Genomic DNA, 20,286 nt, shown 5'->3' with positions numbered 1-20,286 from the left:
TGATCATCGTTGTGGGACAAATATACGCCGCAAAGGGTGCAACTGTTTTAAGAGTGTTGCATGGCATGACGTCCGATTTCTAAAGCACCAACTAGCGTCTAGTTTTGTTTCTTTACACTCTTAAACAAATGTACACCCTTTGGGGTGTATATTTTCCACACAACAATAATCGTCTTCTGACTTGCTTGCGTTTCCTTTCTTGAAAACACTGCGCTAGCTACTTTCCTGTCGAGAATGCTCTGTCATGCTTATAACGCGCATGCCGTTCGTGACTTGGAAGTACCGGGCCCGCAGTGTTAAAGAAAGGAAATGCGGACATTACAGATGACGGATATTGTTGTGTGGCAAGATACGACCCAAAGGGTGTAATTTTGATAAAGAGTGTACAGACAGACGTGGGCCACATTGTGTGCTTCCCTAGGTCCCTAGGTGAGGGAAAACGGCCGTTCAACCTTTGACCGATGCGGTGCGTCCAAAGACATCGTAGCCGACCCGCCTTTGAGGGGGAGGATTTCCAAACTCCCTGCCGCGCAGGTTTCACTGACCACACCAAGGTGAGAGGGTTTTCGCAGACACGGGTCTTGCACTGAGCAGGCGCCTCTTGGTCCCCGCGTTAACTCCGCAGACAGTGACCGCTGCGTCTGTCCATTGACTGACGGCTTCTAAGAACCGTGAGACGCCGCCGCAAAACACCTCCTTCCAGGAGTTCCCCCGCTCCAAACAAACCACTAACAATACTTGGTCCGCCGACTGCGTCTAGACATCCCGGCGCCGCTCGCTTGGGGACGCGGCGTATTGTCGTCCTTACAAAGCGGGTCGCCGCAGCAGACATGCCGGTGCCAACGGGTTGTTGACAGGCGCATTCTTGTTTTCACGAAGCGAGTCATCGCAGCGGGCCGGGCAGAGTTCGACAACCCCCGCAGGCTGTTCATAACAGCCTGCAACGTTAAAGAAAGGAAATGCGGACAAGACATATGACGGTTATTGTTGTGTAGCAAGATACGACCCAAAGGGGGGGGGGGGGGGGGTGTTGTAATTCTTATTAAGAGTGTTCAGATAGAGGTGGGCCACATTGTGTGCTTAAACAGTCCAAGACGGAACTTAGCAAGGGACTTTTACTGCACCATAAAAGCACAGTGGGAAGACGTTAATTGAAATCAGGAGACGTCGCACTGACGTGCGCTATCTCTGGCTTCCCCGCAGAATTTTAAAAACTACCCTTTGGCTTTGATTTCGTGTTCTAATAATTAATCTATTACTGCGAAATTCACAAAAATATACAGTTCTGAAAGAGTACATTATAATTCTAGACTGATTTAGTGTTTCTCTGTAGTGAACCCCCACCCCCTTTTTTTCTGATGACAACTGAAGGAGAGGTTGGCTCTTTTAATGTAGCCGGCTACTCCTCTGCAAGGAGAGCAAAACTAAAAGCATGAAAACAATGAGACAGTCAAGTATCACAAACATATGCGAATTTCCGTGCAAGAGTAAACGAAGTGACAGAAAAAGGTATCATGGCAACAACATACCCCCAATGTTCCGTAAGTACCAAATAGTTCGAAGACATGCACATTAGTTGAATTAGTAGATCAGTAGGCCAATAACTCTACACCTATCTACATAAGACAGAAACAACACATAACAAGTCATGTGTTCTTGCTAGGTCTCCGCTTCAGTAGCGCTTTTTCCATCATGAACGTTTACCAACACGCCCAAGTCGCAGCCATGCTAAACACATAACAAAACAGGCACGTGTTACAAATATACAGATGTGAGCTACCCGCAAACAATTTATGGAATTTAAAAAGAAAGAATAGTGTCGCCTTTACGAGTATCGTTCTAATACTTACACGCAGATTTTAAAAGCCACAAGTGCCATTTTCTGTAACTTTATTGTTTCCCATCGACCAGGTATTCTTTTTTTTTTCGGATTGAATGGCCGACGGTCTGGTTACATTAAACCAGCTTTTCGTCTTCGACGCGCAGCATCGTATCGCAGTAACTCAAGGATGAAGTGTTGTACGCATCTTCGTCAGCGCGGTCACAATGGTACTGCGGACTATATAGCATTTCACTCAAACGTTGCAAAATGGCGCGGTTAAGCATCTCATTCAGTGGACAACCAACTATAGCCGTAGCCGCAGCGCTGCAAGCTCATTAGCGGTACGTATTTTCTGAGCTCTTGTTTACCCCGCATTTATATTCCAACCAGGTGAACCGTCGCTGAACTGCCCCACGGATGACGACTTTCTGGTCAAGTTTCTGCGGGCCCGCAAGTACGACACGCAGTCCGCTTTCGAGAACGTCAATAAATACTTCAAGGTTCGAAGGGACAGACCGGAACTGTTTGAAGAGCTAACTCCGAGCTGCATCCCTTTCGACGTCGTTTGCCGCAAACATCGGCTGCTGACGGTGTCGCGCCACACGGATCCCCTGGGAAGAATGGTTCTGCTGACGAAGATCGGTAAGCCCGGTGAAGTCACTATGCGCTGCCTTTTGGCGAATTTGTTTATCCATTACACTGCGTCTGAGAGATACAGATGCAGAAGAAAGGAAAAATACAGGGAGGTTAGCCAGTAGGGAATGTTTTATTTGGCACCCTATACACTGGGCAACAGGGGAGGGACAGGTAAAAGGCAATAACTTAGCCTTTCGCGTCAGATGGGGTGACAACGCCTCGTGTAGTGACTGTGGTCGCGAGAAGACTTTTCAACATCATTTTGTGTGACGGACCTCGTTACACTGTGAAGAGACGATAGCTCGCAGTCGCGCTAGCATGCCTTGACCAACGACCATTGTGACAGCAGTGCCGGCCTCATAAGAAATCGCCACCGAGGGCGACGAAAGCACTGCTACGATTTTTCAGGACAACCTACCTGCACAGGCGGCTGTAGCCTGATTTGCTGTTCGTTGTGCTACAACTGGTGCTGTGCTGCGGTAGTCTGAGTGACTGAGGCTGTGATCGTGTTTCTGTGTTCACTGTCTCTCTCGCGGCTTAAAGAAACACCCCCAGAAGTGTACATCATGAAATAAGTCTCATAAACAAAAATGTCAACCGAACTTATAGAAAAGACTTACATCGTGCGTGGTTGAAAGAAGCTTTGTACTGCTGCCAGCCTTGTGGCAAAACTGCAGCCATGTTAGTGTTGGAATAAATGCGTTCTTTAAGAAGCAGTGGTTTCTCCGGCATGCGGCACCTGTCCGCAAGAAAGGGGGGGTGGCGATAATTTGAAAATGCACGAAAGGCACGAACCAAGCTGAGCCCGGTTGGCTACCCTCTACTGAGAAAGAGGAAAGGGGCCTAAAAGACGAGAAGACGGAGAGAAAAGAGAACGGCAGCACGCACGCAAAATCCAGCTGAAGCATTCATCGTTCAGTTTGCCACAAATGATTATATTGGCTGGTGCATGTAGACAAAGGCAACAGCTCTTTTGCGTGGCACTGGACATCGCGAAGGCACATCACGATGGTCACAGGATATTTCCACGTGAATTGAGGTAACCGTGCTTGCTTATAAGAAATCGTATACAACAGCACCACTTTCGAGTTATCCGGACTTCAAGTGTGCTACAAAATACACGGTCGTTTAAGCTACCAGAAGCCAAATAAGCGTGCGTCAAGAAATTCGGGACAAACTGTAACAGCTGTTTATATTTTAGCAGATCTTGTAGGTAAATATCTCGGAAATAGCGCTAGTCTTACGATATTTGTTAACGTGTCTTAACTGTTGCTTGGCTCCAACATGTGTGCTCTTTAATATTTAAAGAAAATGTAACCTGTTAATGTTTTGATTTAGCTGCCTAAACATTGCCATTTGTTGCTCCAATAGCGTTCACTTCTTGCGGCAATCAAGCTGAACAGTCCGAATCACAGTATGTGCCCAGGGTGATTAATTAAAATGAATATAAACATAAACTATAGAACAAGCGATATATGTACGGATTGTTTGAGTGTCATTATCGAAATATTAATCACACCAGTCGCCATTCACTGAATGATTTCTAAAATGCTGTGATAAAATTATTTATCGAGGAACTCTAGCGTTGAAACTTATCTGTGCAACACCATAGAGGGTACGGGAAGTTGTGCAGCCATATATATGGCGACTTCGATTGATCGTCTTGGATTGCTCCAAAGGTAGTCATTTTGTTTGTCTAAACAGGGCGCTCCGACTACATTCGGTTGGTTCTTTCCGATCGCTAGACCCCCGACTTGGAGAGCCTAGAAATGCTCTTACCGACAAGGTCGGAGAAATCACTAGGTCCGGCTGGTTTCCGGTCGCGACAGCGCTATGCAGCTTCCGTCAGCACATTTTTTCCGCTGTAGCTTAGGGCGTTTAGTCGGTTTCGTAATTGGGCTGCGTTGCTTTGTGCCCCTCACGTCGATGTTATCAACGCGGCAACGTTCTCGTTTGTTATCGGCACCTTCAGTCCTACTTTTGAGTCTAGAGACAAGCAGTGACAGCATCCCATCATATAGTGATGCAAAGTTGTGCTGACGTAGGGCTGCCTTGCAAGCGACGGCTAATGTAGTGGTCGAACACCTGCTATTTTTCTTTTTCTCTCTCGCCGTGATGCTTTAATGTTGCATGATGCGGGACGTTCAGTCGGGCATCACCGAAAGTTGTCCTCGCTTTCGTTCTTCTCAAATATCCGGAAAGTGCCCTGCCATTCAGATGACGCGTGCTTTTTCTGATTCAGATCTCGAGGGTCTCGCAATCCGACTCGGAGAACCGCATAGACCACCCGAATTTACCAATAGTCATCTTGTATGCAATCACTCGAGCAACCATCTTAGCAACATCAAAAATATAATTGTGCTTAACGATGCTTTGCTAGCGCAGAGATTTCACGCGAAGCTCCCGTATACTACTATTTATGAATCGCGAAATTAAGCACGCCTGACAAAGAGAAAGCGAGAAACCGTCATCGTATTTTCTTAAGCGGAGGAGCAAGAGAAACGAGTTCCTGATAACGATTGGACTGGTTTTGCCATCTGTCGACGAAGAGCGAAACGTTCAACGGATCGCAGAACTGTGTGCCCCGCCGGCAGTCGGCGACGTCAAACCAAATGTCCGGGATTCGACTATTTCATTACCTTTTGCCGTTGCGGAGCAAGATAATCCTTCAACATACTATTCTCGCAAGTAACGTTGAAAGATGTGCATTGTTAATCAATCTCAGGCTTGAGGTAAGAAGGAAATAACTCACGATTAGCATGTATGAATATGGCGATGGAACAGTCGACTAAATGTAGGCTGTTCCCTGACCTAAAAGGAGTAGTTTTATGAAGCACAAGGGTCAGAAGGGTCATTTGTCGTATGAGTGGTGATTGTTGCATATGCGTTTATGCTGTAGCGTGTGTGTTGAATGGGCAGGCGCTCAACGCCCAATAGTCGTGGTGATTCTTGTAGCTCAGTCGAACCTCCCGCCCCCCTCCGCCCGCGTTCTATTTCTTCTCACCATGCTGCGCAAACACGTAACTGCATTCACGGTGATCTGAGGTCCGGCGTCTAGCGGCTGCCATGTTACACGTTATTATGTGTGATAAACTTTGTGACATAACTCTATATTTGTTTTCGATTTCTAGCAAAGAATCAATGCATGGAAGTGCCACAACTCACGTTTGCGGCAATTAGATTTCTCTGTGAAGGGACCATAACCACGTAGTAAAAGGTCACCTCAAGCAGAACTAAGGCTGGTCTCGTAACTACTACGCGACAGCCGTACGCCTAAAATCAAATGTGTCTCTGCTAACAATAGGAGGGCTTAACATTCTTTTTTTTTTCTACCGATGGATGGTTTTCATGGCCTCTTGTTCACGTTTGCGCCCCGCAACCCAAGCGTCTTTATCTGTGTTACAATCTCCGACCACGAAAACAGGTGAAAGAACCAAAGAACTCTCTCCCTATTCACATTAAAATAAATCAACGAACGGGGGACGACATCACTTTGAAACTTCCGCGACACCACTAATCTGTGACGCTATTGACTTTGACAGCATCTGATCGCAGTTCAAGAGTATGACAGCATGCCGTTCGAGATACTCAGCCTATGGCACTTAAGGAAAATTTATAGCGAATGGCATTCTTTGACTTCTTTTTCTGGTGAGGGGGGGGGGAGTTTCTCTAATTGTCCACCTTGTGGACATGTCCCATTCGTCTGCTGCTGAAATTCTGATGGTTGGACTGGGGTACGCGTCAGAAGACAGACGCTCCTAGCTAATCAACACTTTTAGCAGGAGACGAAATGGTCATACCCATTGGGTGGACATTTGCAGAATGTCCCCCTGCTTTCGTGATTAGGAGGCCGGGCTTTATGACGAGACATTCATTTGAGGGATCGCTAGCCGTTTTGCGCAGGCGCGAGTGAGAGCGGGCGTAAGAGAGAAAATCTGGGGGCTTTTGCTCCTTGAATATATGACTGAAAAATTATGGTGTTTTACGTGCCAAAACCACTTTCTGATAATGAGGCACGCAGTAGTGGGGGACTCCGGAAATTTCGACCACCTGGGGATCTTAATGTGCACCTAAATCTAAGTACCACGGGTGTTTTCGCATTTCGCCCCCACCGAAATGTGGCCGCAGTGGCCGGGCTTGAATACGTGACCCTGCCAGCCGTTTGTGCGCAGGCGCGAGTAAGAGTGGGCGCGAGATAGAAACTCTGGGGGCTTCTGCTCCTTGAACATATAACTCTGCCTAGGCACTACGGAGAAGGTTTCTTAGCACGTGTTGTATGCGTTTGTCCCCTAGTCATGCCGGCATTGCGGAGTGCGGTGGAGTTTGTTTACACTCCGCTGCTGGCTGCCCGCGCGGTGAGGCCGTAGGCGCGGACGCCCCATTTCGTGATCGCTGTGTCTGAAGGGGCAAGGTTCTGACTGGTGTTGTATAAGTCGCGGGTCACTTTTTTCGTCGCGATGATATATTGGATTCTTTACAAGCACTGTTCCAGGAGGGCACATGTAACCGGCAAACGGAGGCCTCAGACGAGCACCTGAGGTTATAGTAAAGCAGACGGCGCAGGATCTCCAGGGCACCAAGGGTTTAGCGGGGGAATCAAAACTGGAAGCAGGGCGGCCCGTGGGTTGGAGCCGCGGAAGCCGAAGCGTGCCGGGGGGTGCTCGCATAAAAAATTGGCTGTCCGCGATAGAGCACAGCCGATCTTATACACCCTTGGCAAGCGTAGGCCTCGGCGAGCCCCAACCCACGGACCAGTCTCAGTTCTAGCTTTGGTGTCCCCTTTGCCGCTTTGGTGTCTTGGAGGCGCCGCCAATAATGCGAAATAATGACACGTTCTTACAATTAGTACAAAAAAACACGATTGAATAAACATAATAACGTCCAGCCGCCAACTTGTGACGCTAAGTTCAGCACTACTGCGCCCCGCCACTTCTGCATCACCAGTCTGAACTTTACCTCTGAAAGTACGTCGGACAGATTTTCTCGCGCCTGCGGCGCTGCTGCGGAGTCAGTCACCGTCACAGGCGTCCTTTCAGCCACTTGCGTTCAACCGCGGTTGCTAAGGCGCTCCGTCTTCTAGATCGCCGTAAGGCTTTAGAAAGCTGTGATCCGCCACGACAGACCCTGCACGAGCGCCGCGGGTGCGAGACAGTCTGTCCGACACAGCGGTCGCCAAATCGTTCACCTATTTTACAGTGCCGGCAGCCAGCGTCTGGTCCTAAGCAAACTCGACCCCACTCCGCAATGCCGGCACGCCTATAGGGAAAAACGCCTACAACATGCGCTAAGAAACCTTCTCCGTAGTGCCTAGGCAGAGTTATATGTTCAAGGAGCAGAAGCCCCCAGAGTTTCTTTCTCGCGCCCACTCTTACTCGCGCCTGCGCACAAACGGCTCGCGATCCCCTCAAATGAACGTCTCGTGAACTTTATGTGCTCATGGAATGAGGAAAGGGTAGCGCCATAAGTAGGAGAAGAGGGCTGCCGCATAGGTGGTCAGTGGACAGAAAGTAGGTCACCGGTGGAGAGGACAATGCATTCGCGTCTCTGGACCTTGTTGGTTGACCGGAGACATAGAGTTTCATACAATAATTACTAGAGGTAACTCTGGCGCTGCAGTCGTTGTACCACCATGGGAATTATGGGAAGTACACGGATTTGTGTGATCTTCGTGCTTGTGGATTCAGACGTTCTTGTGACTTCTTATATTACGCTATATAAATATTACTGTCGTACATTTCCGCGCAATCTATACTCTTCGATGTGCAGAAGACGCCGCAAACACGCACAATTGCTATTAATTGCAATGACTGAGCTTGTCCAGGCGGCGAAATCGAAACGCGCCCACCGTCTCAAGGCACTGGCATGCCTGCGATAAATTCATAAGGGCGTTTCATTCGCTTGTCAATACATGCGTCCGTCGCTTAATGGTTTCAAAGCAGGCTTCTGTGCTAGAGTTCCTGTGTTCGAATCCTGCCGGTGGACAATTTAATGATGTTTCTTTCTTTATTCATTGCGTAGTACATTGTTGAAAATGATCAGTTTACAAATTCACAAAGACGTTTCAAGTCAAAAAGACGAAGTTTAGGCAAATCTATGTACTTCCCATAATTCCCATGCTGATACAACCGCTCTCACTGCAGCTCCCGTAGCTCCTCTGTCCCATCATCGGTGCCGTCGCCGGCACCCATAATGCGAATTTATGATGGAAAGATTAGCGTTAATCTCTGATCTAACAGTAAGATTATTTTAGAGCGACGCCGTTAAGGGCTAGTTCACCCAGGATCTTGTCCGTGTGAAGACAAAGAAATTCCGAAGACAGTGCAATGGCGAGCCGACCCGCGGCGGAGGTGAAGCAGGCGTTAAGCACTCTCCATATGTATGCCGATCCCGAAAGTAGTGCAATGCCGGGCCGACCCGCAGCGGAGGTGCAGTTCGCCCTTAAGAGGCCCACATGCACAGCTTCGCTGCTCAACCTTCTTCACAGAGGGGAAGGGCACTGAGTATTTATTTCCCTGAATACCAGTTTTCAAAGATTACTCAGCTAGTATAAGCTGCAAAAGAACAAAAATCTGGACAGCTTGGTATACATTCACCCTTCATCAGAAGGAAAGGATAAACAGGAAGGTAGAAAGGTATTTTATACTTCCTTTGCCTCATCGCTCTTTGTTCTAAAGGTCAGTATGCGCTGATTTGAAGCTTATTATTATTGAGCAGTTCAGGATATACTTAGGACAAATAACCAATTCCTATGTGCTGGTACATTACGTTTTAGAAGTTTCCTGAGGGCTTGCTCTGTTGAAGAGAAGTCTGATGACGAAACTGGTACCTTATAAACAATGCATTTTTCGATTTTTCTCGCGGCCCCCAGGTTCCTGGAATAGCGATATCTGCTCGCTGAACGACTACTTCAGAGTGGGCTTAGCCCTCTGCGAGTGCTTCCTCCTTCGGCAAGACTGTCAGATTAGAGGCATTGTGGTCATTGTAGATGTAAAGGGCCTCAACGTCTACCACCTGCCTTACTACACGCCTTCTGTTATAAGAACGCTCGTCAGTCTTATACAGGTAAGTGCAAAACCTTTTGCTCCCCACAGTGCAAAACTTTTTATCCCCAGGTTCGGCCAGCATAGTGCTACGCAGGAATGACAACGAGAAAGATAACACCGTTGAATCAGCTGAATGTTGTTGAAGGGATTAAGTAACCTAAATACAGCGACGTAAAAGAAGGATGAACTAACCCGGGTTTCTATCCGAATGCAGTCAGCATTAACTGAAGGCATGTGGTTATTTGTGGCACTATGTTGCCCTGTGTTGGGTGGCGCTCCCCTTACCACAGGTTCTTATCCGCACACGGGACCCAACTGGCACTTCGAGTGTCACTTCCTCAAGAACCAGTTCGCAGCGCCGCGCATCCGTTACTACCGCCTCTGGTTGCAGACACGCAGGCGCAGCTGTCTCAAATGACATCGTCTGCATCTTCAACGGGAGGCGCAGCATCTGAACGACAGCGCGTCAGAATGCTATCTGTCACGAGGGAAAACAGCAGAGAACACTCACTGGTACTACCGGTACCACCGGGCGGTTCTAATTGCTGCGTTAACCGCACACGAAAACTGCTAGACAGTCACAATAAATCACTTTTAGTGCCGAAATAATGCTAAACGCTATAGAAAATGCAGGAACTCCACTAGAGTTGTGTAAGTATGCTTACGCGTACCCCCAAATTTCAAGTTGGCCCAACCCCAAATTTCATTTGGCCCACCTCCAAATTTAAGGTTGCCCCACCACTACTATAAGCTTTCCCATGCATCTTGTGTGGAGCCCAATGATCACTGGGTATTCCCTCTGATTAAAATTCTTTTTTAAGTTGTTTCTTACCGCTTATAAAGCTACCAATCATCTACATTTACACCATTATAACAATTAAATGTCAACTTCGCGAATTATGCATTTTTCTGCAGATACAAGGCATTACACTTTTTGCATGACGAAGCTGGAGTACTCGCCAAAGAATGCTTAGGCTATAAAATCCGAGGTAACCTATGCACTTCTTACGAGTTGTGAATGTGAAAGCATTAAAGTCTAATTGAACGCCCCTGAGTGAACCTTCGAGTTATGAACTCCTAGCGGGCGAGCGAGCGTGTTGAGACGCTTGGCTGGCTTGGAGCCTTTTAAAGAGAAAGATTTACTGGCCGCGAACTTGCGATTTCGCCGTGGCGGTTCTCTGAGAAAGCACATGACGTCACAACGCGCACCTCACCGCGGATATTAAAGCGAAAGCTTCACTGGCCGCAAACTAGCGATTTCGCCGTGGCGGTGCTCCGAGGAGGCACATGACGTCACAACCGCGCGCCTCGCCGCGGATATTTCTCTCTCTCTCGCTCCCTAGTCACTACTGCGCATGCGCCACTAGTAGCACCGAGCCACAGGTGTTCCGCCGCTGCACAGCGCCACGCCTTCGCAGCCGTTTGGTATGACGGCACACTGCGTTCCTCGTCGTTGCGTTCGCCTCCGCTCGCTTCGCCAGCTGCGTCGCATGCCTGATACCATGTCGGAGGAGTGAAAAGGAGAGCTCGCGTGCGCCGCAACCACAGTTGAGGCGGCAGTATGGACGGCGACAATTCTGATAAGCAGGAGGAGGCCTGTAATCTAGATTGGAACGAGTTGAAGAGGAAACGAATCGCCCAGGAAACAGACGATCAGCGCGCCGAACGACTTGCTAAACGCCGCAACATAGACGATCCGACTAACCTGGACTTGCAGTCAAGAATAACCAGGGCTAACCATGCTATGCCTTAGCTTTCGCTACGTATGTCCTGGCATAGCCGAGCTAAGCCACTGCAATTTTTTTATTTGGCCTTACCGAAACACAATTAGAACGCAGGCGAGAGCTTGCGCGGACAAGAAACGCGGGGATAGCACAAGCTTCCAAGAGCGAAAGTGAGGTTGATGTGGCGTCGCGGCGATGCCTTCTCCCCTCAGGCAGCACCTGGCGCGCTATTCCTACAGCAGCTGTCCCCTTTCGGCCACTGTGCTCCGTCGACGCGCGCTCGTGAAGTGGCATCGCAGCCAATGGGAATTTAGGTGCAGTTTTTAACAGCGGAGGTGTTTAAGCTTTTAGCTCCACCGTGGAGCATTACCAGAAAACTCAGCCCAGCTGTGCGCCGCCTCGCGTTGCCTAGCAGCCACCTGCGAAAGCACCGAGCCTCCTCGCACTCCACGCGCGTAGGGCAGAGTCGTGACGTTACAGGCGAGTAGAACTTCGGAATCCCCGGCGCGGCGACACATCTCTCACCTACTCCGTGTTGCGTTCTCCAGCGTAGCGTACACCACCATTGCCGACAGTTGCTGCGATGCCTGTTTCTCGCAGCTCGACTGGCGTTCCTATTGATTAGCGTGGCGTTCTCGGCGGGCTGCAGGCGTCCGGTAGACCATGGCGATCAGGCAGGGACGAGACGATTTCTAGTGCGAAACTTGCACGGTTGATTCAATGGTTTGTGAAAGATGAGGAGAGACTGAAGTGATAAAATACATTGCGGGGCCCTTTAAATAAGCCCACTAAAATCGTATACGCGGGATCTTGCTCACGTCAACGCCACGTGACATGCGCTGAGTCCCATCGTGCATGGCGGCGGCACCCACTTTCCCAGGACGATGTTTTGCCGAGCTTGTCTCCGCTGGTGGCATCCCGCGGGTCCTGGGGATCGTAGGTAGCTGATTCCTTCTCTTTTGCACGTCGTTGGTTCGCGGAAAAGGCGTCTGGTTGTGGATAGGCGGCTGATCCAGGGTCCTGTCTGGTTCGCGGAAAGCGTTCTCCCCTAGAGTTTAACAGTTCGCAGAAAGGGTTTTCACGCACACACACGAAGGGGCCTGTAAATACTGCGGTGCACCTGCCAGACCGGTAACCACTCGAAGCAACCACAGCAAATTAGGAATCCAACCTCCGTTTCGATGAGGCATGGTGGTTGAGTATCCTTTTTGCCCGGGTGTTACACGCCAACCCTAACAGTGCGTACGTGCTGCTGCCATGTGAAGTCCGAAGAAAGTCCGGATGCCCGAAGAAGCGGCTTACCAAGAAGAGCGCCGTACTGCCAAAGAAGAAGCTGATGCGAAATACCGCGCCGAAGCTGCGGCTGAGGAGAGGCGACGCCGAGTCGAGGATCCCTAGTTTCAGTCCAGGTAACGAGAGTCGGTGCCAGAACGCTCGACGTCGCCGAGAAAGCGATCCCGGCTGGCTCGAAAACTTCCAGCGTCAAACCCGCCGAGACAACAACTAAAAAAAAAAACCTAGCATAACCTCGCAAAACCTAGAAACAACCTAGCGAAGCCTACCATAACCTCGCAAAACCTAGAAACGACTTAGCCAAGCCTACCAACAGCTTAGCAAAACCTAGCGTAACTTCGCAAAACCTACAAACAACTTAGGCAAGCCACGTAAAAGCTAGGTGACGACAAGATCCGCTGTTGGCTCCAGCCTTGCATCACTAGTGCAAGCTACGTACGTTTTTTCGCTTGTCCAAAGGGCAGACGCCGGTGTTTTCGCTCAATGGGCCGTTCGATGCCTTCACAAGAAAACAGAAACAGGCTCTGTCTTCGCTGTGTAATGATATGGTGGCCGAACCTGTCGATATGCACCAACTAGCCTCGCAAAATACCGTGTTAACGTTAATCAGTTTTACAGTATAAAGCAATTTCCACCCGTTCCTGAGCGAATGCTCGGGGCTGAGAACTATTGCCCAGTAATTTGCACTCTTTAATAAAAACAGCACTTTTAGGTATCCTGTATATAGATTTATTATTTAGCCAGCTCTGCCAAGTTTGCATGGATTTAGAACACCAATGAGGCGCTCTAACGTCACAATTCTCTCATCCAACGAATACAACACTCTATGTGTTGGACTGACACGCCCTTGCATTGATACATTACTGCAATAAGCAGTGTCTAAAAATATGGCGGTCATGGCGTGTTTCTGGCTCCGCTATTACTGCCGCTGTGTGCTATATACAAAAGCATGGCTTTCGAGATCTCTTTCTGTCAATCCGAAAAAAAAAACTGTCGTTGAGGCGTGGATGTCACCCTACGCAAGATACTAGCAAATATTTTTCACGCTTACAAATTGCTCAGTTGACCAAACGTCCAGTTATGAACGGCGTTAGACGCACTCATGGAAAATTGTATATAATCATCTTCGTACCGAAGGGACTCTAGAGAAATTTAATTTTCTTTTCTACCGCGATATCAATTATACAGACACACCATGCGCATGTCTGCCGTCGGCGTCGCCGTGAGGTTCCGTATAAAGAGCAAGGGCGATAAAACCGTCGCCGTATGCTTTGTGTGCGAGTAAAGGCGCCAATACACTCCGACGTAACGCGCGCGCGCGCGCGCGCTCGTCATGGCGACGTTACGTTGGCGAAAACACGACCCTCTACAGTCCGGCGGCATCTGGCGCCGACGCGACCGGCGGCATTCGGCGCGCTCGGACGTCGTCCGGCGCCGAATGCAACCGACTGCATTTCGCGCCGACCGCGCCGAGCAAGTTAGCGCCTAGCGCCCTCTCTCGTCGAGGTAGAGACTCACTACTCGGCAGGCTGAGCCAGAACGAGATGGCCTCTTCGCAAGAAAGCGTGCCCGACCCGTGCGGCTCCAGAATCGAAAGGTTTCTGGACGTCGTCCAGCAACACCCGTGTGTCTACGACACAAAAAGAATGGACTACTGGGATGTGGAGCGGGAAAACAACGCGCGGGAGCATATACGCATGTACTCTGGCCTCTGAACAGGAGCGTCAATGCTACGCACGTGTGTGCATACGTCTCCGGATATGCTATTCATTCAGCGCCTGTCTGTTTGGCCTGTTTGTTTGTCTTGTTTTCCCTGTTTCAGTCGAAAAGTGCCTGAAACTATGGAAGCGGCTGAGGGACCGCTATGCTCGTGAACTGAAAGCTGTTGAAGCGACGAAAAGGAGTGGCAGCGGCTACGTGTCTGTGTTATGTAGAGAGACCTGTTCCTCTTGCGACGCAGACCACGCGACACACGGTCCGATTCGGTGTCCGATCCAGCGTCCGACGCACCGGAACGGCAGCCGGAATCGAGGTGTTTTGCCGTGCCGAAGCGCCGGATCGGACGTCCGGCGGGCGACAAACCGAGCAGATTTTCATCGTCCGACGCGTCCGACAACCGCACCGTCGTTTGGCCGCAGCCAATGACAGCGTGGCTGGCATGTGACGTTCTCTGACGTTCCCTCCACGGAGGCGGCGCTGGCTGGCCGGTTTCTCGCAGTCTCTTTTTTTTATTTCCTTGCCTGCTGCAGTTTGTTTCCGACACGAAATATTTACCAGTTCAGTAAAATTATCTCGAACGTGTGCCTGTTATGCAAAGCAGCGCCTAATACACTAGCACCAAGCTACTGGCGAGATCTGGAGCCGTGACGCGAGGGCATTTCACGGGCAGACAGCACACACCGACCGTCTGAGCGAGGCTGCTCGCTTCGCTTGCACGTTTGCCCTTCGCAATGACTGCGTCGAGTAAACCATTGTATTTAATTACGGGCGACCTAAATGTAAAGTGTTCATTGTTTTGGCAAAAATAAGCGCTCTTTGACGAGCTCGCGTTGGATCGCCAGCGCCGTCGGCCGCAGCGTCCGCCTAGCTAGGCCTACCGGCCCTATCACTGGTTGTTGGCGGAGCCGTCAGTAGACAACGCGCCGTCGTGAAGTATTCAGTCACTCGCAGGGGCATAATTTTATGGACAGTATTCGCGTAAAGCGAAACAGTGTTGTGCAGAGTTGTTTGTATTGTGTTTCTCGATGTGGATATGAAGTGAAGCTGGGGGGCTGTATCTGGGCGGAGCTTACGCGCCGCTCAATCTTTCGGATGCACGCACCGTGTGCCCCGAATCGTAGTATGCCGCATGCGGGAGCATGTGGCGCCGCACGTCGGATCGGACGCCGAATCGTACCGTGTGTCTCCTGCTTAATCTACATCCGTGCCATCGCCGAGCAACAATCCGGTGCGCGGTCGCTACCGACAGGGAAAGCGCGCGAAAGATTTGTTTCGATGTTCCAAAACAGGCGCCACGGAGCGGCGCGGTGTTCTGCGCATGCGCTACTCCAGCTGCGGCAGGGGCGCGGCGTTGTACTGTAGGGGGACGGATTTACGCCTGACGCGGCGTAACCGACCTGGCGTGACGTAGCGCAACCACCGCGCGCGCGCGCGCCGGGTCACGTCGAAGTGTATTGGCGCCTTAAAAGCGTGTGAGGGTGAGCCGGCAAACGCTGTTCAACCTCGCGTGCGCGAGCGAGGAACGCGGCCCGGATGAGTGCCCTCTCCTTTCGCGCGCGAGGCAGGGGGGTCAGGCGAGGGAGGAGGGGCGTTCTTCTCCGGCGGCTGCTAGGGTGCCTAGATGTCCTCCTCGCCCGCCGCTCCTTATAGAGTGGAGACAACCGCGGCGTCCACTACGGCGTTGCCCACGCGAATCGCGAACGCCGTAGTAGACGTACGCCTTTGGTGGACGCGGTAGAGACGCGTTGCCGGCGCTCGTGTTTCCTGAAAGGGGTCTGCGACGTGGCCAAAGCGCGCCCGCGCAAGCCTCTTCAAAACGATGTGCGATGTTTGCAGAGTGCGCGTAGTGCCGGTAGCTTCGTATGCGCCATGCTTTTGACGTTAATGTTTACCTGTGCGCGCGTGACACTATGCTGATCAATTTAGTTAAAAAACGTTGGTAGGCTAGGTGGTTTGAATGCATGATAAAATGTGTAAGCGCTACTCAGCAAGGACGTAGACAGAATCAGACACACAGAGACAGGGCTGTCTCTGTGTGTCTGTTTCTTCTTACGTCCTCGTTCAGTCACGCTTACGCATTCTATCATTGTTAATTTATTAGTAAGTGAATGTCTACAAGCTTATACGGCCGCCAGAACTGCTATCCTTACTTAGTGCAGCTGTCCACTAATCTTCTATCGCAATTGGTGCTTTGCCTTTCGGGCGAAACTGCGAATTTCTTTCTTTACGAAATGAGAAAGCTATCTAATCTGAAATTCGGGTGTGGTCTTTCTGGAATATTTGTCTTCAATTTGGTCGGGAAATTTCAGTGCTCGAGCACCCTGAGATAACAACTGTGTGTACTAGGCTATGGCTAAGAAGATGCAAGCGTATTGCTGCTTAGAGAAATGTGGTACCGTCTCATCCTAGCTTTTTAAATTTAATTCAGTGTCAATCTGTGGCACCTCGTTGGCGGTCAACGAAGCCCCAACGCCAGTATTGCCGAGAGTCAAGAAAAATGCCAGATTGTAACGCGGTACTTTTTGTAACTTTTCAGGGTCTCAGATTATTATTCACAATTCTTTATTCCGTGTGACGTGGACCATTAACGTATCCCAAAAAGTTTTATAAACGTGCACACAGCTAAATTTACAAAAGCCCTTCCGCTTCTTTTTTAGTGCACGAAAGTGTTAAAATTGCACTGGAATTAGTAGAGAATTTCCTGGCGATTGTAGATTTTCATTCTTGCTATAAGTATTATTTTGCCGGCCGGATGGGGTGCTGAAGCTAACCACCATGGAAACTATAGCCCTGAGGCGGTGCATTAAAGTGGGAAGAACGTGGTACTGTTATTAACATTGCTTTGGTTTGTTCATGCGTGAAGCAGATAACCGGAAACGTGCTTAAACATGTTCCAGGAGTGTTTTCCCTTGCGCCTGAAGAAAATCTACATTATCAACAATCCTCCAATTTTTGACTTTCTATTTGCAATTGCCAAGACCTTCCTTAAAGCAAAACTAGCGAAACGGGTAAGATTCGTCTGCATGTGCTTTCTATAAGTTTTTCATTGTTTGGTCGCTGATAATTTGGAATGAAGTAAAAAAAAAATACGAATTTCTCCATCAAAGAACACGGCATGAACATCGAAATTCACAGAAGAAATCCAACCTAAAAAATGCCACAGAGCGTGCACTTTTCTCGACACATTATTTGTTGACAGCTCGGCGCTAATCTAGTGTTGAGAATAAGAGTCGTACGAAGAATTCGTTCAAGAGCGCAAGTCAGCCTCTAAAGTCTGTGAAGGAATATGTTTACCTTGGTCAACTAATCCCAGGGAACCCTGACCGTGAGAAGGAAATTCAGAGAAGAATAAAAATGGGTTGGATCGCATACGGCAGACATCGTGAGCTCCTGACTGGGAGCTTACCGTTATCATTGAAAAGGAAATAGTGTACAATCAGTGCATTTTACCGGTGCTGACATATGGGGCAGAGACTTGGAGACTGACAAAGAAGCTTGAGAACAAGTTAAGGATCGTGCAAAGAGCGATGGAAGGAAAAATGCTGGGCATAACTTTAAGAGACAGAAAGACAGCTGTGTGGATCAGAGAGCAAACGGGTATAGACGATATTCTAATAGACATTAGCAGGAAAAAATGGCGCTGGGAAGGTCATGTAATGCGCAGATTAGATAACCATTGGACCATTAGGGTGACAAAAGGGATAACAAGAGAAGGGAGCGCAGTAGAGGACGGCAGAAGATTAGGTGGTGCGACTAAATTAGAAAATTTGCGGGTGCTAGTTGGAATCGGTTGGCGCAGGACAGGGGATCGCAGGGATAGGCCATCTTCCTGCAGTGGACATAAAATAGTATGATGATGATGATGATGATGATGAATTCTTGTCAACTGAAAGCAACTGAGTGTTACAAAGAATAACCCATGGCGACCCATGAGCCATGACGAAGTGCCGTTCGTCTACGAAAGAAACTTTCACGGAAGTGTAAATTAATTATCAGGTACATTTCACTCAAGTAACAGATATAAAATGACGAAGCGTTAGCCAATTGATTTGGTAAGTTCTCACGTTGAAAATGCAGCGTGCAAACAAAGATGTAAGGATGAGGACACAACCCAAGCACCGACAAACAACCAAAGGTTTATCTCGAAGTTATCTGTTTACACGTGCTTACAAAATAATGACCCTCATTATGTATGATGTACCTTAAGTCACATTCTCTTATCACACATATTTTTATACGTGAAGAGATACAGTATCTTATAAGTGTAAATTTGTCACATGCCAATAATTGGTCTAGGTTTTCTCCTGTCGGTCCCACCAGCACTTTAATGCGATAAATGGGAACCATTTGACTTACGTTTTAAGCATGAAATGCTTTTAGCTCCCGTTTTTGGCGACCTTCAAGTGACCTTGAGCCAAAAGCCAGAGCCGTTATTGGGGCTCTCAAATGAGAACATTCGGGCAAGTTGCGAGAGCCAAACGAGATTATTCGAGCAAGCAGTTAAAACTTAAGAAGATGCAGTCTCTGCTCCCCAACGCTTGGTACAGGACCTCATTACAAACGTTAGCGCTAGTTACTGGCCAAACAAGTTACAAAAAATACTGCTTCTGAGTTCTTCCTAATGTTTGTTCACAATATCACGCAAGCTTTAACTTCTAGTACGCTGAAGTTTTATTTGCCATTTGAAATAGCGCCTTTCAGAAAGCAGATACAGCGCAACAATACACGCGATTGTCATCTTTTGGCGCTGAGACACGGTCGCGTGTTCAACGCCAACGGTCCGTGAGTTGCGCAACTCGAGATATGGCACCACGCTGCATCATTAGGCCGGCAGCGTTCGGCGCGCTGCGGAAAACTGTTTGGCCGAGACGACTCTTGCAGTGAGGTTCAGTTCTAAATAGGTTCATGTGGTGTGTTTGGTGCTGATGTGCGAACATGTAGTGTACCCATTTTAAGATTATGGCTAGTGTCATCTCCAACCAATCTGCTTTGCCGGTAGCCATTTCATGCTTACATCTACTCTCGATTAAAGGAGAGCCATAATGTGCTTCCCTTTTTTTTTTTTACAGATTCGCCTTTTTGGCTACAATTTGACAGAATTCCACCAACGTGTGCCAGATGACGTCATTTCGAAGGAACACGAAGGGACGAACGGAAGCTTCGATTACGACCAATTGGAGAGGGAGTTAAAGACTGCTGAGAATTTCTTCCAGGCACTGAGTTCTTACGGATACCGCGAGACGTTGTCGACAAAAATGGCGCCTGAGCCAAACGGCGTTCTCACTGACGAGGAAATAAGTGAAGATTACGTGCATCTTTAATCACTCTGTGATCTAATTATGCTTCTTGTGGCCTATGGGTGGCGAAAATTTAAATTCATGCGCAGGTGTTTGTTCATTTTTTGCATTCCCCACTTGTCGCGAGCGCAGCTCCCATGTGATTCTCATTTCATTACTAAGCTTTTCCCACCATATAATGGCAGCGTGTTACCATACCTTTTTCCTTGTCGACCTCACTGGCCCTTCTTTTTTTTTCTCGATCTCTCCCTCTCCCATTTTACTATGTTGGGGCCCAGAATTAAGCTAACATTTCTTCTTAAGTATACTTTACGTTTTTTTTCTCGCACTCTCCCTCTCACATTTTCCTATGTTGGGGCCCAGAAATTAAAGTAACATTTATTCTTAAGTATACTTTACGTTTTTTTCTCGCTCTCTCCTTCTCCCATTTTCCTGTGTTGGAGCCCAGAAATTAAGCTAACATTTATTCGTAAGTATACTTTACGTTAGCCAGCGTTATTGACCCAATTTTTGGTAGCTCTTTCCCGCGAAGCCAGATTTCAGTTGGGACAGGACTTCACTCGCTGGTGACCAAGTTGAAGTGTGACCAAGTGTGGTGCCCTCCCGTTGTCCTCACAGCAGCATCCATCGGAAAAGGGACAATATGGGGTGTCCTCTTTTCTTTTTCGTTGATGATTTTGCATCTGCTGGAGTGCGCACTTCTTGCAAACAGGCAAGGCCTGTGCTGCAGAAACACCGTGCTGAACACAAAC

The 20,286-nt window shown here is 48.8% G+C and overlaps 1 protein-coding gene across 3 annotated transcripts in view; it reads left to right on the top strand.

Annotated features, from left to right (window-relative positions):
* The window catches only part of LOC126536299 (alpha-tocopherol transfer protein-like), a 29,676-nt gene extending 9,945 nt beyond the window's left edge, over positions 1 to 19,731 (top strand). For 2 of the 3 annotated variants that reach the window (XM_050183214.3, XM_072287866.1), the window contains 4 exons: positions 2,213 to 2,464; positions 9,327 to 9,520; positions 17,135 to 17,245; positions 19,307 to 19,731. In XM_050183214.3, the coding sequence (XP_050039171.2) occupies positions 2,213 to 2,464; positions 9,327 to 9,520; positions 17,135 to 17,245; positions 19,307 to 19,558 (809 nt within the window). In that variant the 3' untranslated portion in view covers positions 19,559 to 19,731. The remainder of the gene's footprint in view (positions 1 to 2,212; positions 2,465 to 9,326; positions 9,521 to 17,134; positions 17,246 to 19,306) is intronic. The other variant, XM_072287867.1, reaches the window with a different exon arrangement.
* Positions 19,732 to 20,286: the final 555 nt, after the last annotated feature.

The sequence above is a fragment of the Dermacentor andersoni genome, chromosome 4 (assembly GCF_023375885.2).
Source record: "Dermacentor andersoni chromosome 4, qqDerAnde1_hic_scaffold, whole genome shotgun sequence".
NCBI lineage: Eukaryota > Metazoa > Arthropoda > Arachnida > Ixodida > Ixodidae > Dermacentor > Dermacentor andersoni.
Note: the sequence above shows the minus strand (reverse complement) of the source record. Positions and strands in the feature narration are given on the sequence as shown.